Source organism: Salvelinus sp. IW2-2015, linkage group LG24 (assembly GCF_002910315.2).
Source record: "Salvelinus sp. IW2-2015 linkage group LG24, ASM291031v2, whole genome shotgun sequence".
NCBI lineage: Eukaryota > Metazoa > Chordata > Actinopteri > Salmoniformes > Salmonidae > Salvelinus > Salvelinus sp. IW2-2015.
Window position 1 is genome coordinate 3,666,663 of NC_036864.1, and position 24,281 is coordinate 3,690,943.

General features: G+C 45.5%; 1 protein-coding gene across 1 annotated transcript in view; it reads right to left on the reverse strand.

Moving 5' to 3' along the window:
* The window catches only part of rassf3 (Ras association domain family member 3), a 59,089-nt gene that overhangs the window by 32,384 nt on the left and 2,424 nt on the right, over nucleotides 1-24,281 (reverse strand). Inside the window, exon 2 of the mRNA XM_023969466.2 lies at nucleotides 11,811-11,935. Coding sequence (XP_023825234.1) covers nucleotides 11,811-11,935 — 125 coding nt within the window. The remainder of the gene's footprint in view (nucleotides 1-11,810; nucleotides 11,936-24,281) is intronic.

Genomic DNA, 24,281 nt, shown 5'->3' on the forward strand with positions numbered 1-24,281 from the left:
TGGGCCACATTGTCCGCAGCCTGGCATGGAATATGACTGTCAAGATCATATGGAAATATGAGAAATCAGGCTGAGAAGAGTTTGCAAGTTCACACACATAGTTAATGCAGTTGTGTGTGTGTGTGACAGGACAATAACTGTTATATTATATGTAGAGTATTGAGTCTGAGAGACAGACCAGTATTGATGAGCACAAACTGACCTTATGAGATCCATACCCCAGTCAGGAAGTCATGGGCTTTAACACAATCAGGGACTAAAGGACTCATGTGGCATGCACGTTTCCAATTAACCAACTCTTCCACTGTTTAAAATGCAACTATACACTTTAATTGTTGCCTATAGTTTAAAATATGAAGTGTTAGGGGCTCTTAAGTGGCTATCCTATCAAAGTATGATTCCACGTGGTTCTGAAATATATTAGCTGCACGTGCCACTCAGATTATGGGTATAATTGCACACCATCAGATTAGCTCCATTCAAATCTAAACCAAAAAAGCCTGGCAAACCAATATGGATTTAGCCTAACCAAATAATTGATAGCTAACGGTAGTTAACGTTAATGGAATGGTTAGCCAGCCTGCCTGTCATTTGTAACGTTGAAAATACTGTCGAGCAGACTGCATGCGAAACTGGTAGCTCCTTAACGTTAGCTGTTTAGCAACAGGTTGCTAACTCCATACGACAAAACACAGTAGCTACCAGGTGAGACGTTGGCATAGATTAAAGTTAATTTACCTTGCACTGGGTTGGTTTCCCTGAAGGCTTCTTAAAGAACGATGTCCTGGCAGTGAAAAAATACTCTTCGGAGTCCTCCTCTAAACTACTGTAACCACTACTCATGGTGCTAGTCCACGTCATTTAAGGAGAAAACGAATATCTTCAAATTTGTCAGCATCAAAAAACGAATGAAAAACTGATAGCAGACCACAGCAGCAAAGCAACAACTAGAAAATAAAGTTGGTTACACCTCCTCAAACTTGTTTTTTGAACCGCAAAAAGCCGAATACTTTCCAACGTTCACTCTTCAACCAACTACTGAGCAATCCTCACACTCTAGCAACTATCGAGCCGCTGGCTGCACTGTCTGTCAACCGCTCTGAAGACACGCCTACTAGATCTCGTCGAAAGTCCCTTATCCAATCACCTTCGACTTTTTTCTTCTTCTTCTGTTTCGTGTGRTTTTCCGGCAGACTAGACGCTGTGGTGCTGCCATTCGCAGATCGGAGTGCGGATTGCACATTTTGGTCACCTCCAAAAAATGGAAAAGAGGAATGGAACAAACTTCAATTGCACCACCATCTAACCATGCAACTATACACTATCCCCAAAAACCAACCACCCCATTGGCACGATGGATAGAACCCCTTCTCTCAAAACTTACTGTAGATCTTCTGCACTAAAATCTCTCATACCCAAATATTGCAACTACCACATCTATATTAGGTGGTGTCTGCTCCATCAGTACAGTGCAGTTGATCACCACGGCTATAACCGCAAGAAATCCAACCTTACTAAAACTCATCCTCTCTGATTCTCTCTCTTCAGGCCTGCTCACTTGGAGGCTCCCAGTCGAATCACTCTCCCTTGGGGTATCCTCTACTCTCTTCACTGCCTCAGCATAGGAAACTTTCTCCCCACTCGAACTCTGGCAATCTCAACCTCTCTCTTTCACAGGGTACTTCGTATCCCCAGTTATATGGGCATCCCCACAGTTGACACACAGTGCTTTCTCTATCCCAACTGTACACTCCCTCTGACTATGCCCTCATGCACATTTCTCACATTGTGGGATCTCCCTTCTACACACTGCTGCAACATGTCCGAATCCTTGGCACCTAAAGCACCGCAGCGGGTTCTAAACATAGGCCCTCACAGAATAGCAAAAATAACCTAACCTTAACAGATAGAAACTCTGGATCAAAGCTCAACAAGACAGACAGGGTATTTTCAGTCTTGCCGTTGCCACCGGGTCTATGTCTCACCAAATGGCGGGAGTCACAAACACTAGGAATCTTCATTTGATCCACCTCTACATTCAACACTACCCCACAGATCACCCCTTTCAGCGGCGCCCTGCTCCGGAGAGCAAAGCACACCAACTAATCTAAAAATACAGACCAAAGGCATCTAATACTTTAGATTGACATACGCCCAGATGAATGGCTGGAACAGCAGGCGTTCGCTCGGACCAACCTTTTAAAATTTCCTGTGGCCCTTTATGGTGGTGGTGTGTGTGTGTGTGTCTAAGCATGTGTCGTGTATATGCAAATAACACGTGCCTATCTGTCACAACTACATATAACCTATATATAAAATCAGAATGTCACAAGCAACTTCTAAGCTTTCGAAGCTCTGCATAGGCCTATGTGAGCCACCCTCACACAGTTCAAGGTGCTCGTAGCCAGAGGTGACATGACATCATCAATAACCAGGAAATGGGATGTGAGAACCCTACGCGAAAACTCTGGTTCAACTGCATTCCCACCTTTCAATCCAAACTGGTCAAGCAATTGGTTATAGTGACCTGGGGTCCATATCTGTTCCATCTGCTGAGGACAGATTGGGTTATGTAAACGTTTGCCTTGGACGAGGAAAAGCTGAATCAAAAACACACAAATTAAAGCCTTGTTCCATCTGGAGGCCCTCTGTTAGCCATGAGGCTGGGTTGGGTTCTAGCTAGGGATAAATCACTCTCTGGTACTGACTCTCATTCACTGGTGTGGGTTGGCTTTCTCTCCTACTGGCGCTGATCACAGCGAGTCAATAAAGTTATTTGAATGGAATTGAATCATTTCAGCAGCAGCTTCCCATGCTGCTGTTACGACAGCCACCCATGCAGTGTCAGATAATCTGTTGTATAAGTATCAATAAACATTCTGAAAACACATTTGGTGTTTGACTGTGGGGAGGCTAGCTGTCTCCTGGGTTTATTTGGTTATAAATGTGTAATATGGTTTAATCAATGTTTTAACTCTGTGGTGGTGTTTTTAGCATCTGATAGAGTTGTCTTGCATCAGCCAACAAATGGAACCCATTACTGCAATTCTCAGAGAGCAGAGCTATAATGCTTTAATTTAACAACCACAATAAAAAGTGCATGCAGTTCATTTCTAAAAGGATTTTAGTTGCCTGAGGCTTTTTTCTTAGTACATTTCAACATGACTCCTCCTGTGTGCCTTGTTCTTTTACACACTAATATCATACAACTAACTAGCCCACCCAGTCACTAGAAAGGCTGTTACAACTTCAGCTACTGGGTCAAATGTATGTTACACATGTAGTGAATAAGGCGTACAACCCTTATCCTGACCACACCCAACACATACTGTAGCTACTTGGCGGTTTATGGAGGGACAGGCCTAATTTAAAACCCAGAGTGCAGAGGCGACCTTAAAGTAACCTAGGAGCACAGGAACAGCCAAACCCTCCAAACCACACCACAGCCTGGCCAGAGAAGATTCATACAGCTGGCYTCTCTACTGTCCAGTTCTCTTGCAGTCTCAGAGCCAACTGCCCACATGTCTGTTAAGGAGAAACTATAGTGTCCACTAGAACCCTGTCTAAMCAACAGCTTCTGGTCAGGTGGAGTGATGGGCACTAGTTGCGGCATCCTTGGCCTATATTTCTGTACTGACTTTGGAAGGAACAGATCGGCTCCTGTAGGTGACTGGAAGTGTGTGAAAACAGCACAGAGAACGTCTCAGACACATGGAAACTCATTCTCARTCCCAAMCCCMTCCCCCTCCCTTCCCTGGTGTAAAACAATGGACACTCGGCATGAACCCCACCCCCTTTCCCGGTCTCCACAGAGAGCGAGAGAGCGGTCAGGCAGGCTAGGCTAGAGAGAGAGGTGAACGGTCACAGGGCCTGTAGTCTCTCTGGCTGAGAGCCACAGCCCTTGGCAGACATTACCCACATTCCTCTGCAGGTAAGGCCTTAAGGTTCTCAGCACTGCTTGTTTACATGCTGCAGGTTTAGTTAGTTATAGGTGAAGGGGTAAGAAGAGGTGTGGGTGAAGAGGGGGTGAGGTGGTGAGATGAAAGGGGTAAGGGCGTAATGATGTGAATGGGTGAGGTYGGGAGGCGTAAGGAATGTCCCATAAATGACTCCATAAATGAGAATTCCACCACAAAGTCTGGTCTGTGGAGAGAGAGTTGTGAGATAACAGACACCCTCTACTTCAGGTTTACATGCCTACTCTCTACAAAGGTGTATGTCTAAGGAGGTTGTTTAAGTGAGTGTGGGAGTMTGAGTTCCCTCTACCTTTATCATCTAGAATGACGTCATTGTTGTAATAACTCACCCTATTTTATAATCAGGAAGTACTGATAATGACTTCAAATGTGCTTGAGATAAAACACAGATGAGGAATGCTCACTCATAAGAGTGATGGATAGCTACTTTCAGTATACTGTATACAGTGCATTCATAAATCATTCAGACCCCTTCCCTTTTTCACATTTTGTCACATTACAACCTTAATCTAAAATGGATTAAATAAAAAAAATCCTCATCAATCTACAAACAATACCCCATAATGACAAAGTGAAAATAGTTTATTTTTTATTTTTGCAAATGTATAAAATAAAATAAAATGAAATATCTTATTTACATAAATATTCAGACCCTTTGTTATGAGACCCGAAATTGTGCTCAGGTGCATCCTGTTTCCACTGATCATCCTTGAGATGTTTCCACAACTTGATTGGAGTCCACCTGTGGTAAATTCTATTGATTGGACATGATTTGGAAAGGCACACACCTGTCTATATAAGGTCCCACAGTTGACAGTGCATGTCAGAGCAAAAACCAGGAGAGGGGGTGACCTCGACAATTTATTGTTAAAACGAGAGGCTGCCTGGATCATTAATTTAAAGAYCCTTGCTCCCTTCGGTCTCAACGTAGACTTTGATCTGAAGTAATTCTTGTGATTATTTTGATTTTGCTATTCATTGTAAATATTTGTAGGCCTATGTAGCCAAATTGTATCTATAATCGTATGCTATCCATTCATGTTTTTTGTATGTTATTTTTACATCTTATAACCAATGATATCAGGCCACACCCGACCATGATTACAGACACCTGTGTGTGTCCTTTGACACTATATAAACTAGTGACTCGCAGTGTTTGTCATTATACCCTGACGAAGACAGCTTGTCTGTGGAAACGTTGGMTATAAGGTTATTCAATTATTGCATCGGAGCTCCTAGAGTGTGCCGGGTCTCCTTTTCTTTTTCCAGAGCAAAAACCAAGCCATGAGKTCGAAGGAATTGTCTGTAGAGCTCCGAGACAGGATTGTGTCGAGGCTCAGATAAGGGGAAGGGTAGCAAAACAATTCTGCAGCATTGAAGGTCCCCAAGAACACAGTGGACTCCATTATTCTTAAATGGAAGAAGTATGGAACCACCAAGACTCGTCCTAGAGCTGGCCGCCCGGCCAAACTGAGCAATCCGGGGAGAAGGGCCTTGGTCAGGGAGGTGACCAAGAACCCGATGGTCACTCTGACAGAGCTCCAGAGTTCCTCTGTGGAGATGGGAGTCTTTCCTCTGCAGCACTCCATCAATCAGGCCTTTTATGGTAGAGTGGCCAGACGGAAGCCACTCCTCAGTAAAAGGCACATGACAGCCTGCTTGGAGTTTGCCAAAAGGCACCTAAAGGCCTCTCAGACCAGGAAACAAGATTCCCTGGTCTGATGAAACCAAGATTGAACTCTTTGGCCTGAATGCCAAGCATCACGCCTGGAGGAAACCTGGCACCATCCCTACGGTGAAGCATGGTGGTGGCAGCATCATGCTTTGTTTGTTTTTTTCAGTGGCAGGGGCTGGGAGACTGTCGGGATCGAGGGAAAGATGAACAGAGCAAAGTACAGAGAGATCATTGATGAAAACCTGGTTCACATTCCAACATGACAACGAAACTAGGCACACAGCCAAGACAACGCAGGAATGGCTTCGGGACAAGTCTCTGAATGTCCTTCAGTGGCCCAGTCAGAGCCCGGACTTGAAACCGATCGAACATCTCTGGAAAGACCTGAAAATAGCTGTGCAGCAATGCTCCCCATCCAACCTGACAGAGMTTGAGAGGATATGCAGAGAAGAACAGGAGAAACTCCCCAAATACAGGTGTGCCAAGCTTGTAGCGTCATACCCAAGAAGACTCGAGAATGTAATCGCTGCCAAAGGTGCTTCAACAAAKTACTGAGTAAAGGGTCTGAACACTAATGTAAATGTGATATTTCAGTTGTTTATTTTTAATAAATGTGCAAACATTTCTAAAAGCCTGTTTTTGCTCTGTCATTGTGGGCTATTGTGTGTAGATTGTTGAGGGAAAAAAACAATTTAATCTATTTTAGAATAAGGCTGTAATGTAACAAAATGTGGAGAAAGTCAAGGGGTCTGAATTCTTTCTGAATGCACTGTATATGGATTACACCCTGGCCCCTTCTCTGTGGATCAACTTTAAACCCCTGTGACCATATATGAGGTTAGATTACACCACAATAGTAGTGGATACCTGTCCCTACCCACTTGACTGAGCCAAGTAAAGCCTGAGTGACTCAGCTTTGACTTCTCCTGTGTTTCTCCTGAGGCACTGAGTGTACTGGAGTGAGTGTGTGTGAGTATGCATGTTGTAATATATCGGCTGCCTCTCTTCCTCTGAGGCACAGTAAGTCACAAAACTCTGACAGCCAAGACGCTCCACTCACTCATGAGCAAACACCATAGGAATGCTTGGATACGGATACTATGCTTCTGTAATATACTCCACCTTTGCTACGRTAGTTACCTAATTTTCACAACTTTCCAACTTTATTAACAACATCAACAAAAAAGTTCTGAGTTATGTGCAGGCTACTGTATCTCATTTAACTGGTTTCGGAGCTATACAAACCACCCTCCATTTCAAACGGTAAAGAGCCTGGCACGCAACATTGACCCTGGAGAGATCAAAGGGACTATTCTACTGGGTAACACATTTACTCTTTGGGGAGTTGAGCTGCCGCCCATAATTCTGCACCCTTTGTTGCCAAACCAGAGCCAGATCAACACTATTCACTTCACACACGCGCTGGTTTTCTCAAATCAAGTCTTTCAACATTTRTTTTGAACATGTTTTTATACCATTTTCTGCTGAACCTTTATCAGTGATGAATGTGTGCCATTTACAGTGGAAGCTTATCGGAGTGGAGCAGAGGCGGAGGCCGAGATGATATGGGTAGATACAGTGGGCAGAGTTCAAGACAGCATCGTGAACGTAAACACACACACACACCCAATTCATACCACACCATAGGCTACCMTACGATCAGCCCATAGGCACAGATCTAAGTTCAGCTCCCTCACCCTAAATGAGGAAACACAAAACTTAGCCTGGATAAATGTATAGGGGCAWCTTTATCCTACTCATAACTGCAGACAACACAGGAACAGCTGCTGCTCACAGGTATAATAGTATAGGCAGGTCAGGACTCGCTTAAAGAGTCACAATAGACGTGCTCTCTCCCCACCTTATGTCCCATATACAGTAACTAACTGTGGCTCCTTTGTCTGGCCCTTAGAYGGACACAGGGCTTGGAATCATCAGGGCCCCACTCTGTCCGTACATTAAGTGGGAAGCGCACACACTACCTACAGCCAATGAGGGAGAAGCGCAGAGACGCTACAGTTAAAACACACAGTCACTACAGGCAACGTAAACATCTGGTTAGATTATCCCTCATCTCRCTTGGATTAGACGCAGGCTCTGATTGGATGTTGGCTCTGTCAACAACATGGCCGTCTCTCCTCCTCAGGTAACAACACAGTGACTCACTGATTTCACTACAGACCGGCAGGAAAGAGAGGAGACGATGGGAAACGGGGGAAAGGAGGTGCAGATAAGAAACGCTAATACATCGTGTATTTACAGGCTGACCTGGGAGTCATCGGGCTGTGATGTTGACGGGATATTGATGGGACTGTGATTGTGGCACAGAGGCCACTCTGTCTTGTGGTTCGACATAAGGTTTTATTTTATTGACATGATTCCCAGGGCTGTGAATGATAGGGGAACTACGCTGGAACCGTAAGGGACTGGGAAGACCACTGGATATTGACTAGTGGTGATAGCCATTCTAACTCAGTAGAGTTCACTGTCGAGTCCCAGAAGATTCCCTCCATCCAGACAGTCATGTCCTCTATGTCTGCTGATAGGAAACGCTGTCTGTCAGAGGTAGCTGGGGTATGGGGAAAGCCTGGGGATTTCTAGTGGGTTTAAGGTGTTATCGTACATCTTTATCTGCCCAGTTTGACACAGAGAGGGAACATTAAGACAGCCGGAACACGTTGTCTGTAAAACAGTAACACGCTGAACCAATCCGGGCTGAACTCTGACCCCGCTCTCTCACAACAACCATGTAACAATAAAAAGAAATGGACTTTCCGACRTCAACATCTAGAGTAAATCAAGACCGGGTGTGACCTGGATAACCAACTGGTTCACTGTGTTTCACAACATCCCTGCAGTTGAGGTTAGGTTACAAAGGATATAGAACAGAGCTGTTACGCAAAATACGATTTTGTCGATTTTGTTCCGTGTTCTGGGTTGGAGAACGGTTKTGGAGAACCAGGCACTCTAYCAGGCACTCTGCTRRGAGGTTGGGTTCTGTTGCCAGAGGAGTGTGGGMCGTTCTATCTTAGAACTAGAGCCGTGTGAGTGTGGCAGAGCAGCCTGTTASTGATTAACATAGCGAAAGTGAAAAACAGAGTCGTAACAGAATTCAGGGGTATTTCCACTCAACATAATATTATATAACTTTTGGGGTCACTAAGGAAACGGTTGGCAATTTCTGTTGACTGCACAGTGTGCTGTTGAGGAATCTTCATTCAGCATGAGGTCTAAAGCTTTGTTCGATCTATGTAGAGCTTTTCCTGACCTCTTGTATATACTTACAGTATCCTTTCACTTTGGCCCATAGCTTARTAATCAGTCGGTCTTCAGATCAGAGTTGATGTTTTTGATAAGAGATAATACTTTTTTTGATAAGAGAAGGTAACCCTGCTAAGAAAAGGAAGAAAAACTGACAAAAGCAGGTAAGACAGCACACCTATGGCATGACRCAAGCAACCCTATAAGACATAATAAATTACCCCACGCACGATGAGAAGAGGGAAGGGAATGAGGGAGACTCCCTTCAGTCTGAGATCTCAGAGAGGTGTAGAGTCCCTGATCATTCCCCCACAGATAAAGAGGTCTGTGAAGGTTTGTGAAGAATGCACATATTAACCGAGGTGACATCACAAAGGTCAAACGTTAAAGATCAATAACTTACGCAGGTGTTCCTAACCTAACATTTGGGGTTAACGAGCAGCAATGAAACCCAGAGGGAATACATCAACATTCTTCTCCTCCTAACGACTGTTTTCCCCCAGGTCCCTGTGTTTGACTTTCCCATCGTTCAAGAACAGGAAGTGGCCCTATTATTTACTGCCTGTCTGGCTAGATAGCCTATCAGAGGGCATGGCTCAACCTATAAGAGTGCAGGAGGGGACATGGGCATATAGAGTTCAGAGGTCACTCTCAGCACTGTGCGTGGTCACTCCCTCAGAAAACACATCCCCTCAGTCAGAACAACTTTCTCTACAGCTCAACTTACTATACGTGAACTAACTACATCACACATTAACTAGTTACCCATGAACTAACTCAGTACAAATTATGTACCCAGCTGTCTCCKTGCATCATTTTTTGCGAGATCATTTTTGAGTTAGTGAGATCTTGCTGTGTATCGGAACTTCCAGTTTAGCTCTGACAGAGATGTAGATTGCATGTGAATCATGTCTCCATGGTGAAAAATGTAGAGTGACACTGCCATTTCCAAGAACTGTGTTTCAGGCCCAGTAACAGAGTTAGCCCATGACAGGGCAAGAGCTCTGGCTCAGACTGATGTCAATCTCTGTATTACTCTGTTATAGTTAACTCAGTGACAAACTCCAGACCGGAACAACYGGTCTGATCTTTTCAATCAGCTAAATCACTTTGCGCTCCTGCACGTCATGACTGAGCGCTGCCCGAGATCTTGTCTCACTCAGAGGGTGCATTACAGAGTGTGTAGGATTCCACCACGTTGAATTGACTCCTAGTTATAAGTGTCAACATGTGTTGGCTGGCAGCCATATTGAGTCAGTGTCATTCCTTCACTCCTGTGAACTTCATCAGCTAACCAGCTGTCTGTGATTCATCTGCTCGCTCGCAGACACAGACAGACAGACAGACAGACAGACAGACAGACAGAAATATTGTAGAGGCCCTCTCTATCCCTAGTTTATTGCAGACTCTTCTAAACTGGGATAAGGAGCTCATTGTCTTCCTGTGTCTGTGTCCTCTGGGTATAACAGAGGCTGAGAAGATCCATCTATCCATCTAGCGTCTCTCTGATTCCATTTCCTTCACTGAGACAGACAGTAAATAAACTGTCTCCTGGCTTCATATCATTATCTGCCAGAGTCCATTTCAGGAGAGTTTCAACCACAGACCACAGAGCAGAGACAGAGAGTTGGACAGAGACAGAGCTACAGTCTACTGGGAGGTTCAGAGTACTTTAAATAAGGATAGTAAAGGATCATCTGAAAATATGAGTCTGGTTCTGGTTCTGGGCAGTCACATGGGAGAGTTTGGTCAAAACCCAACAATATCTCCCGCTGTCTGACCTGTCCGCACACACACACAGAGACACACGCACAGAGACACACACACAGAGACACAMGCACAGAGASACACACACACACACACAGAGACACACGYACAGAGACACACACACACACACACAGAGACACACCCAGCCACAGATTAACACAGAAACACGACACTGTGAAACAACAACATGACAGATATCAGCATGTCTCAGCAGCACTGTTCAGCACTATTTAGCCCTGGTCTCAGGTTTCTGCTGAGCTAACATCTCAACACTAAACTGTTTCACTGCAGTATTGAAGTCGGACTGTTTTGACAGAGTTGAAGATCCCTGACAATTTTATTATTTTTATTTTATTTTACATGCTAAATACGATCCACAGAGGTGTGTAATGTCCTCACTCATTCCATCCTTCCATCCATCACAAGTTGACCAAGACTCAGAGACATAGGGACAGGGCCTCCACACACACACACACCTTTCGATTCCCCTGGGACCACAGAGGACAGAAATGTGTGTGAGGCCACCCAACACGACCCCCCGCTATATGTGGCAGCCGGCTCCTGTTGCTGTTGGGCGGGCTACAGGGCCAGGTCCTTTTGAAGGACACAAACAATGACTCCAGGGCTATTATATGGAGAATGGCATGGACTGCTGGTTTCAAAGCATTGGCACCACCTAGTTAATCCCAAACACACGCCCTTCTGTGTGATACCATCAGAGTATTCAGAGCCAAGCCATTTATCCCCCCCCCACAAAAAGACCCTAAAAGCAACACATCCCCCAAACACTCACTCACTCCCGCCAAGAGATCTATGACAAGAGATGCAGTATAGAGACAGAGAGAGCGCCATCTGGTGGTACATTAGTGAACTATGTCTCAGTTCCTCACAAATCACGGGCAGGGTGAATACTCATTCTATGCACTCCAACGCCCCCTTGTGGTGAAATACACTAAATACAGTGCTAATGTGACCATCACAGAATATAATATCAGCACATCTCAAGGAACAAAGTGTTGACCCTTTAATTAGACCACACACACACACACACACACACACACACACACACACACACACACACACACACACACACACACACGGAGTGAGAGAGAGAGAAGGCGGGTACTCACAATGGGCTGTGTCTTGTCGTTGAGGTGGTCCTGGCTGAGGGGGGTGTCAACGGTACCAGGACCGCCGGGGTGACAGTCCAACGACACTCGTTCTCGACACTCTGGGTGACAAGTATACTTACACCCTGGAGTAGGAAGAGAGGAGCTTGTTAAACAATTGCGAAGACCTGACCTTGCAGACTCACAGAGCCTGTATTCTCTCTCGACGTGGGTCAACAGAGTGGTCAGGCGCTGCTGCCGAGAGTGTTTAACCCTGCACCAAATACCCTCATTTCATACTCCTAGTTATTCTTACACCTCTCGAAGACTCTTGCCACTTCCTTCCAGGAGGATTTAAAGTCTTTTATCTGTGTTGACTCAATAGCGGCGTGATCATTAACAGAGACCTGTGGATTCACCCGGGTCACAAGTACTATGTTAAATACGCAGCCGACCCCCTTAACAAGTCTCATCCACCACCAAATAACCAAYGTATAACCCAGCCGCTAACATCTTTAGTCTAGAACGCAACCACAAACGGCTACGCAAATATTCCCTGGGACTCCAGCAACAGCAATAACCAGGTGAGGCTGTGTTGTGTCTGGGGAGAGAGGACAGGAAGGAAATGAGGTTGTCCACAGTATGCAAAGACTCATACTGACCCCATTCACAGTCGCCGTTCAAAAATCTTTCATCTGAGCTCTCAACGTTCAGCTCAGTCAAGTGAAGCAAAGTTACTATTCTAACTATTCCAAGTGCAACAAAATGTAAACATCATACAACACATTGGAATGACAAAGAACAAGAGGAACTATTCAGCTGCCAGCCAGTCAGATCTGTCTGACTGGCTGGGAAATGTCGAGTGACACAGAAACCTCCTCCCGTGCATACTGTAACTCCGCCACGGCAGAACAAAAAGGTTTAAGGAATCTCTAATATGTACTCTCTTTCTTTCTCTTTCTCCTCTCGTTCTCTGCGCTGGCTTGGCCAGCATCCTGCAGCCCACRTAGAAATAACTCACTGTGGAGGAGAGACAGGCAGAGACTGCCAATAACACAGAATACATTACACACCACTGTGACAGTCCCTCTGCAGAGTACAGAACATCCAGCAAGTCCTCACTGTTAGCACTGGTGTACAGGAACAGTGTGGTGTGTGTGTGTGTGTCACCTCTCTTACCTGAGGACCTCCTCCTCACCTGTTGGCTGAGCTTCACCGACAGTTTACAGATGGCTGCTCCCATCCCCGACCAGCGCACCATCTCCCTCCTGCCTCGCACACTCCTCTCTCTGAAGCTCTCCCTCACTGCTCTGTCTGATAACCAATACTCCTTGACCACTGCCTACACTCTACCACCACTGGCCAGTAGCAACAGGCCCAGCTTCGACGCACTCACTCTCTTACACACAGGCACAACAAGCATCAGGAACAATATCCTTGGTTGACTGGGTTTAGGGGAATCCCAGTCAGCCCAGACCTACACAGAGACTCATTTGCCTAGCAGCTACCACACTCTCTCTCTCTCTCTCTCTCTCTCACACACTCACTCACTCATTCTCTGTCTCCCACTCTCTCTGTATGGTAGTGCTGAGTGGGTGATTTGCCTGTCAAATGGAGGCTCAGTGGGTCACAGTGATGGACACACAGACAGTTGGAGAGAAGAGAGCGGGAGAGATGGAGGGAGAGAGTGTGTGAGCCTGAGCGTGCGCGTGTGAGAGAGTGTGTGGGCCACGGATGCCCCTCTGTGAGCTCACTCACCAGCACACAAAGAGGGTGGTCTCGTCTGCTAGGCTTCCTGCCCTAACGCTGCCTAACCCTTTGTAACTTAGAGGAGATTTGTCTCACCCCAAACATTTGTCTCACTGCAAAATACAGACATCTGATGATGATTATTTTTACTGTCTGTCTGATGAGTCAAGTACTTTTTCCCCCCTGGGAGTCTCCTGGGCCTGTGGGGAGTGCTGTGCGCGCGCGCGTGTGTGTGTGTGTGTGTGTGTGTGTGGAGTATAGCTGTGCTGATGCTTTGATAATAGCTGTAATCAGCCATACAAACCCAACTGATCAGACTTAATCAGTGGAGCTAAGAGGAGAACAGAGCGCAACTCTCCCACACTCACTCACAGAACAACAACACACTCCACAAACAGATGCGTACCAACACCACTCGCCCCTGAGCCTAGCCAGTGTCAGCTGTGTGTAGTATTTAGAGCTGGCTGTCTAACCATGTCTCTGTGTGTAGTATTTAGAGCTGGTTGTCTAACCATGTCTCTGTGTGTAGTATTTAGAACTGGCTGTCTAACCGTGTCTCTGTGTGTAGTATATAGAGATGGCTGTCTAACCATGTCTCAGTGTGTAGTATTTAGAGATGGCTGTCTAACCGTGTCTCTGTGTGTAGTATTTAGAGCTGGCTGTCTAACCGTGTCTCTGTGTGTAGTATTTAGAGCTGGCTGTCTAACCATGTCTCTGTGTGTAGTATTTAGAGCTGGCTGTCTAACCATGTCTCTGTGTGTAGTATTTAGAGATGGCTGTCTACCCGTGTCTCTGTGTGTAGTATTTAGAGATGGCTGTCTAACCATGTCTCTGTGTGTAGTATTTTAGAAATGGCTGTCTAACCATGTCTCTGTGTGTAGTATTTTAGAGATGGCTGTCTAACCATGTCTTTGTGTGTAGTATTTAGAGATGGCTGTCTAACCATGTCTCAGTGTGTAGTATTTAGAGATGGCTGTCTAACTATGTCTCTGTGTGCTGGGAGGAGAGATGAGGAACCTGTGCTGACCTCTCACTGACGTGCTAAGAGCCAATTCAGTCAAACTCTACCCCCCCCCGACCACCATTTGTCCTCAGTCAGGGATGACAGCAGCTGACCGCCACCTGATGCAAAGGCTGTTTATAGGAGTAAAATACTTGGATCTTGCAGTACCACTCCCGACATGTACAGACCATAGCCTTAACAAAGGGTTTGCAAGATTGTGTATAAACAGGGCAGAGACAGACCTTCACCCAGAGGACACTGTGTGGTTGCAGAAGACATAACAGTACTCAAGACTACACTTCTTGGAGTCCCGCTGTGACCAGGTGTGTGTTTTCGGGAATGGAGTGTTTGTGTGTGTGTGTGTGTGTGTGTGTGTGTGTGTGTGTGTGTGTGAGAAAGAAAGAAAAAAGAGAGCAAGAGAGAGATAGAGAGAGAGAAAAAGAGCGAGAGAGATTGTGTAATGTTTACTGTTTGCTTATTATCTATTTCACTTGCTTTGGCAATGTAAACACATGTTTCCCATGCCAATAAAGACCCCCACAGAACCCCAGGACAGCAATACAATTAGACACAACCAAATCATGAGAAAACAAAAAGATAATTACTTGACACATTGGAAAGAATTAACAAAAAAACAGAGCAAACTAGAATGCTATTTGGCCCTAAACAGAAAGTACAAAGTGGCAGAATGCCTGACCACTGTGACCACAAATAAAGGAAAGCTTTGACTATGTACAGACTCAGTGAGCATAGCCTTGCTTTTGAGAAAGGTCATCGTAGGCAGAAATGGCTCTCAAGAGAAGACAGGCTATGTGGACACTGCCCATAAAATGAGATGGAAACTGAGCTGCACTTCCTAACCTCCTTCCAAATGTATGACCATATTAGAGACCCATATTTACCTCAGATTACACAGACCCACAAAGAATTAGAAAATAAGTCACATTTTGATAAACTCCCATATCTATTGGGTGAAATACCACAGTGTGCAATGAAACGAGCCCCTAACCAACAATGCAGTTTAAAAAAATATGGATAAGAATAAGAAATAAAAGTAACAAGTAATTAAAGAGCAGCAGTAAAATAACAATAGCGAGACTATATACAGGGGGGTACCGGTACAGAGTCAATGTGAGGGGGCATCGGTTAGTTGAGGTAATATGTACATGTAGGTAGAGTTATTAAAGTGACTATGTATAGATGATAACAACAGAGAGTAGCAGCGGTGTAAAAGAGGAGGGGGGGAGCAATGCAAATAGTCTGGGTAGCCATTTGATTAGACGTTCAGGAGTCTTATGGCTTGGGGGTAGAAGCTGTTTAGAAGCCTCTTGGACCTAGGCTTGGCGCTCCAGTACCTCTTGCCGTGCGGTAGCAGAGAGAACAGTCTATGACTAGGGTGGYTGGAGTTTTTGACAATTTTTAGGGCCTTCCTCTGACACTGCCTGGTATAGAGGTCCTGGATGGCAGGAAGCTTGACCCTAGTGATGTACTGGGCCGTTCGCACTACCCTCTGTAGKGTCTTGCGGTCGGAGGCCGAGCAGTTGCCATACCAGGCAGTGATGCAACCAGGATGTCAGGATGCTCTCGATGGTGCAGCTGTTGAACCTTTAAAGGATCTGAGAACCTATGCCAAATCTTTTCAGTCTCCTGAGGTGGAATAGGTTTTGTCGTGCCTTCTTCACGACTGTCTTGGTGTGCTTGGACCATGTTAGTGTGTTGGTGATGTGGACACCAAGGAACTTGAAGCTCTTAACCTGCTCCACTACAGCCCGTCGATGAGAATGGGGGCGTGCTCGGTCCTCCTTTTCCTGTAGTCCACAATCATCTCCTTTGTCTTGATCACGTTGAGGGAGAGGCTGTTATTCTGGCACCACTTGGCCAGGTCTCCGACTTCCTCCCTATAGGCTGTCTCGTCGTTGTCAGTGATCAGGCCTACCACTGTTGTGTCATCGCAAACTTAATGAGGGTGTTGGAGTCATGCTTGGCCGTGCAGTCATGAGTGAACAGGGAGTACAGGAGAGGACAGAGCACGCACCCCTGAGGGGCCCCCGTGTTGAGGATCAGTGTGGCGAATGTGCTGTTACCTACCCTTAMAACCTGGGKGCGGCCCATCAGGAAGTCCAGGATCCAGCAGAGGGAGGTGTTTAGTCCCAGGGTCCTTAGCTTAGTGATGAGCTTTGAGTGCACTATGGTGTTGAACGCTGAGCTGTAGTCAATGAATAGCATTTTCACATAGGTGTTCCTTTTGTCCAGGTGTGAAAGGGCAGTGTGGAGTGCAATAGAGATGGCATCATCTGTGGATCTATTGGGGCGGTATGCAAATTGGAGTGGGTCTAGGGTTTCTGGGATAATGGTGTTGATGTGAGCCATGACCAGCCTTTCAAAGCACTTCATGGCTACAGACGTGAGTGCTACAGGTTGGTAGTAATTTAGGCAGGTTACCTTAGTGTTCTTGGGCACAGGCACTATGGTGGTCTGCTTAAAACACGTTTGTATTACAGACTCGGACAGAGAGAGGTTGAAAATGTCAGTGAAGACACTTGCCAGTTGGTCAGTGCATGCTCGTAGTACACGTCCTGGTAATCCATCTAACCCTGCGGCCTTGTGAATGTTCCATCTAGCCCTGCCACATCCGACGAGCATCAGAGCTGGTGTAGTATGATTCGATCTTAGTCCTGTATTGATGCTTTGCCWGTTTGATGGTTCATCGGAGGGCATAGCGGTATTTCTTACAAGCTTTCGGGTTAGAGKCCCGCTCCTTAAAAGCGGCAGCTCTAGTCTTTAGCTCAGTGCAGATGTTGCCTCTAATCCATGGCTTCTGGTTGGGGTATGTATATTCGGTCACTGTGGGGATGACATCATCGATGCACTTATTGATGAAGCCAGTGACTGATGTGGTGTCAATGTCATCGGCGGAATCGCGGAACATATTCCAGTCTGTGCTAGCAAAACCGTCCTGTAGTTTAGCATCTGCTTCATCTGACCACTTTTTTATTGATCTAGTCACTAGTACTTCCTGCTTTRATTTTTGCTTGTAAGCAGGAATCAGGAGGATAGAATTATGGTCAGATTTGCCAAATGGAGGGCGAGGGAGAGCTTTGTATGGGTCTCTGTGTGTGGAGTAAAGGTGGTCCAGAGTTTTTTCCCTCTGGTTACACATTTAACATGATGATAGAAATTTGGTAAAACAGATTTAAGTTTCCCTGCATTAAAGTCCCCGGCCACTAGCWCCAAGATTTGTGACCTGTTGCCACAAGAAAAGGCAACCAGTGAAGAACAAACACCATTGTAAATACAACCCATATTTATGTTTATTTATTTTCCATTTTGTACTTTAATTATTTGCACATCGTTACAACACTGTACATAGACATAATATGACATTTAAAATGTCTCTATTATTTCGGAACTTGTGCGAGTGTAATATTTACTGTTCACTTTTTATTTCACTTTTGTTTATCCATTTCACTTGCTTTGGCCATGTAAACATATGTTTCCCATGCCAATAAAGCCCCTTGAATTGAGAGAGAGAGAGAGAGAGAGAGAGAGAGATAGTTTTCTAATCCTGTAATCAAAGCTGAGTGAAGCCTTATGTTTCAGTAGGTACAATAGCTTTATCTGGGCTATGGGCCGACGTGATCAATTTACTAAAGCAGTTGGTATGACACCAAGGCTCTGGATGCAGCAACACAATACCTGTCATAGAACTACACTGTTTAGTATTGGACTGTAATAGGAGTAGAATGGTCTGGGGCTGGAGAGCTGTGTATTTGTGTGTCTAGTCCAGACAGGTGGTGTGTTGTATTTCTTCCTGCGCTGTCTTTAGACAATAGAAAATATATCTCCTTTTTGAAACAGCATTGTGTCTTCTTAACTTCCTTCCACATTCTACATTCGGAGACTTCAATTCTAAAATCYATGTCTCTCATTCCTAACCGGCTCCACTCAGGCCCCCACTAACAACACACTGCCCTAAAACACACTGCCGGGACAGCAGGTGGTCTCAGACCGCGCTGACTGTCAGTGGAAGAGACGGAAGGGTTGTCATTCCACTGTGGTAGTGTTGTTTTTCCTCAGTAAACAGTAATCAGTTTCCCATAGAACCAGCTACAGGACTAAACCCATTCACTCAGCACTTATGAGCCTTTTCACACATGGCTGCTAAACACCATACTGAAATGCGCACACACTTAATTACGGAACGCGCATATCTTTCCATCCCTCTTCCACTCTCCCTCTCTTTCCGTCTCTCTGCAGAGTCTGTCTGTCTGTCTGTCTGTCTGTCTGTTTGCCTGCCTTCCACACCAAGTGTTTGTGCTGAGTCTCGCATGTTTCATGGCAGGTCAGGGATGACATTGAGTGATCTGTCTGTGGACACAACACTGCATCTGTGGCTGGTCTCTACAGAACATGAACACTGAAGGACCTGAACTGTAGGTCCCTAAACAGTATGTGCTTATAAGGAACAGTATGTACAGTGCAGGAACAGTATGTACAGTGCAGGAACAGTATGTACAGTGGATACACTTGTATTATCTCTCAGGTCATGGCCTCTTAGTGACACCAAACCATCTGCCTGCCTTACCACCATTGCTCTGGGGTTGGCTAAACACAGGCCCACATACACACACTCACATATACAAATGTACACACACACACACTCACCAGAGTTCCTCCAAAGCAGGCTTAGTTCCAGGCGTCCAGAGCGGCGGATCAGTTTGGGAAYACGRAAGAAGAAACCAGATAACCTCCTCAGAGTCCTCCCAAATCCTTTAGCCAGCCCCATTGTTCATTCACTCACACACCCAGGTTCCAACTCATACACACTGAGCTCCATTTTGCAGAGAGCGCTGCGCATATCCAACATAAGGTCGCCCCAGTCCTGCAAATCCCAGCTCTGGACTGTCTTTCACTCTGGCCCCTCTCTACCCCTCTCTCTCTATCCTGCCCCGTCTGGCTTTTCTGTGTCATGTCTGGCCTGGGCTAGTCTCTCCCCTTACTGTAGCCCCCCATTCACCCCCCACGTGAGTGTGCGTGTGTATTACTATCCTCGTGGGTACCTGAAATCCCCACAAGGACAGTAAAACATAAAGTGTGTGTGGTCATTGTGATGGGTCATTAACCTGTCACAGAGGGTAGTGTCTTCTGGAGCCACACTGTCACTGCGCCTGCACAAACAGCAGCTGGGCGCTAGAGCAAATATACAGGCAGGCAGGCAGGCAGGCAGGCATGCGCAAGTACACACACACAGCCAACGGTGGAGAATGAAAGCTGATCTTTTCATGGGGAATTACAACAAGTTATTTCTTCATCCAGGAGCACAACAGGTCTCGAACATTTCCCTGTGGTGAATGAATGGTCATGTTAATCCACCATCTCCTCCGTGTCTAATCTGATTCCACCAACTTCTCACCTCTCCGTGTAAATGAATTTGGCCCAGGCCCACAGGCCGAGCTGACCATTTGGGCCTAACGGTTCTGGCCAGCTAAGTGTGAATGACAGGGATAAACACCGCCCCAATAGAACCATGCTGTTCATTGACTACAGCTCAGCCTTCAACACCATAGTACCCTCCAAGCCCGGGGCCCTGAGTCTGAACCCCGCCCTGTGCAACTGGGTCCTGGACTTCCTGACGGGCCGYYCCTCCAGGTGGTGAACGTAGGAAACAACACCTCCACTTTGCTGATCCTCAGCCCCCTCCTTTAYTCCCTGTTCACCCATGACTGCGTGGCCACGCACGCCTCCTACTCAATCATCAAGTTTGCAGACRACACAAAAGTGGTAGGCCTGATTACCAACAATGACGCGACAGCCTACAGGGAGGAGGTGAGGGCCCTGGCGGAGTGGCGCCAGGAAAATAAACTCTCCCTCAACGTCAACAAAATKAAGGAGCTGATCGTGGACTTCAGGAAACAGCAGAGGGAGCACGCTCCCATCCACATCTATGGAGCCACAGTGGAGAAGTTGGAAAGCTTCAAGTTCCTCGGCGTACACATCACTGACAACCTGAAATGGTCCAMCCACACARACAGTTTGGTGAAGAAGGCGCAATAGCGCTTCTTCAACCTCAGGAGGCTGAAGAATTTCGGCTTGGCTCCTAAGACCCTCACAGACATTTACAGGTGGACCATTGAGAGCACACTGTCAGTCTGTATCAACGTCTGTATCAACTGCACCGTCCGCAACCGCAGGGCTCTCCAGAGGGTGGTGCGGTCTGCTCAACGCATCAGCAGGGGCACAATGCCTGCTCTCCAGGACATCTACAGCACCCGGTGTCACAGGAAGGCCAAGAAGATCATCAAGGACACCCGAGCCGCACTATCATCCAGAAGGCGAGGTCAGTACAGGTGCATCAAAGCTGGGACCGAGAGACTGAAAAACAGCTTCTATCTCAAGGCTATCAGACCGTTAAATAGCCATCACTAGACGGCCTCCAACCAGTACCCTGCCCTGAACTTAGTCACTGTCACTAGCTGGCTACCACCCAGTTACTCAATCCTGCACCTTATAGGCTGCTGCCCTATGTACATAGACATGGAACACTGTTCACTTTGATAATGTTTACATACTGTTTTACCCATTTCATATGTATATACTGTATTCTCGTCCGGTCCAGCCTACTCAACTATTGCTGAACATATACTATTGTATCCTACGTATTCTTCAGATAGAGTACATATTTTATCCGCGTTCTGTCCATAATGTCTATACATCCCATCACATACATACAGTGCCTTCGGAAAGTATTCAGACCCCTTGACTTTTCCCACATTTTGTCACATTACAGCMTTATTCTAAGATCTATTAAATAGCTTGTTTCCTTCATCAATCTACACACAATACCCCATAATGACAAAGCAAACACATGTTTTTAGAAATGTTTGATAATTTATCAAAAATGAAAAAAATTGAAATATCACATTTACATAAGTATTCAGACCCTTTACTCAGTACTTTGTTGAAGCACTTTTGGCAGCTATTACAGCATTAAGTCTTCTTGGGGAGTTTCTCCCATTGTCCCACAGCCTGGTGGTGTGTTGGGTCATTGTCCTGTAGAAAAACAAATGATAGTCCCACTAAGCGCAAACCAGATGGGATGGTGTATTGCTGCAGAATGATGTTGTAGCCATGCTGGTTATGTGTGCCTTGAATTCTAAATAAATCACAGACAGTGTCGCCAGCAAAGCACCCCCAAACCATCACACCTCCATGCTTCACGTGGGAACCACACAAGTGGAGAACATCCGTTCACCGTCTCACAAAGACACAGCGGTTGGAACCAAAAATCTCAGACCAAAGGACAGATTTCCACCAATTTAAAGTCCATTGCTCGTGTTTCTGGCCCAAGCAAGTCTCTTCTTATTGGTGTCCTTTAGTAGTGGTTTCTTTGCAGTAATTCAACCATGAAGGCCCGATTCATGCAGTCTCCTCTGAACAATTGATGTTGAGATGTGTCTGTTACTTGAACTCTGTGAAGCATTTATTTGGCCTGCAATATCGGAGGCTGGTAATTCTAATGAACTTATCCTCTGTAGCAGATGTAACGCTGAGTCTTCCTTTCCTGTGGCAGTCCTCATGAAAGCCAGTTTCATCATTGTGCTTGATGAAACCATCAACATGCGACTGCAYTTGAAGAAACTTTCCAAGTTCTTAAGATTTTCGCATTGACCGACCTTCATGTCTTAAAGTAAAGATGGACTGTCGTTTCTCTTTGCTTATTTGARATGTTCTTGCCATAATATGGACTTGTTCTTTTACCAAATAGGGCTATCTTCTATATACCACCTCTACCTTGTCACAACACAACTGATTGGCTCAAACGGATTAAGAAGGAAAAAAATTCCACAAAGTAACTTTTAACAAGGCACACCTGTTAATTGAAATGCATTCCATGTGACTACCTAACGAAGCTGGTTGAGAGAATGCCAAAAGTATGCAAAGCATGCAAAGCTGTCATCAATGCAAAGCGTGGCTACTTTGAAGAATCTCAAATATATTTAGATTTGTTTAAAACTTTTGTGGGTTACTACATGACTCCATATGTGTTATTTCATAGTCTTTATGTCTTCACTATTATTCTAAAATGTAGAACATAATAAAAACCCTTGAATGAGTAGGTGTGTCCAAACTGTACTGCACCACACACACACACACACACACACACACACACACACACACACACACACACACACACACACACACACACACACACACAACACCACACACACACACACACACACACACACACACACACACACAACACACACACACACAACACACACACACACACACACACACACACCACACATATAATACATACACAGTGCATTCAGAAAGTATTCAGACCCCTTCCCTTACTGTGGGGATGTTTCATCATGCTATGGGGATATTTTCCAGCGGCAGGGACTGGGAGTTTAGTCAGTATTGAGGGAAAAATTTACGGAGCAAAGTACAGAGAGATCTACTCCAGAGTGCTCAGGACCTCAGACTGGGGCGAAGGTTCACCTTCCAACAGGACAAAGACCCTATGCACACAGCCAAGGCAATGCAGGAGTGGCTTYGGGACAAGTCTCTGAAAGTCCTTGAGTGGCCCAGCTAGAGCCCGTACTTGAACCCAATCGTACATTTCTGGAGAGACCTGAAAATACCTGTGCAGCGACGCTCCCCATCCAACCTGACAGAGTTTGAGAGGATCTACAGAGAAGAATAGGAGAAACTCCCCAAATACAGGTGTGAAGCTTGTAGCGTCATACCCAAGAAGACTCGAGGCTGTAATCACTGCCAATGGTGCTTCAACAAAGTACTGAGTAAAGGGTCTGAATACTTATGTAAATGTAATATTTCCAATGTTCAAAAAAATCTAAAACCTGTTTTTACTTTGTCATTATGGGTTATTGTGTGTAGATTGATGAGGAAAAAACAGTTWAATACATTTTAGAATAAGGCATTACAAAATGTTGAAAAAGTCAAGGTGTCTGAATACTTTCCGAATGCACTGTATATATATATACACGCAGGACATTGCTCGTCCTAAAATGTTTATTTCTTCATTCCATTCTTTTACTTTTAGATTTGTGTGTATTGTTAGATATTACTGCACTGTTGGAGCTAGGAACTCAAGCATTTCGCTACACCCGCAATAACATCTGCTAAATATGTGTAACGTGACCAATAACATTGCATTTGATCTTATGTGATAATTGAATAGCTCCTCCCCCCCGACACAGAACCCCACAGGGAGGGAGTCAACTAAGTGCGAGAGCAGAAAACTTCACAACACCATTAAACATTCACTAAGTGGTCAGAACATACTGCTGGTTATTTTTCCCTCCCACACCGGGTCACCTGCTGCAACCTGAGTCCAGTCTCACTGTGGGGCTGAGGTGGACACAGTAGACAGCTGTGAAAGTCACCTTTGTCCTTACAGCCCGATGTCACATTTGGGTTAACAGAAGGAATTCAGCTAGTTAGCCTTGGATAAAATACTGCGAGGGCTGCTACATAGGACAGGGGACAGCAACGCAGAACCTGTGAGGGTTAGAGTTCTAATGGCCAAGTAAGGGTTCTAAAAACCAGGTTAGGGTTCTATTGCCTATAGAATTAGGAATATTAATAGTCATTTAATAGGATCTCTATACTATTGAATAACTAACAGAATGGTTACTCACAAGCTCTACACACTACGCACACTGATACTCCAACACACACACACAAACACTCACTCCATCATTTGCTCACAC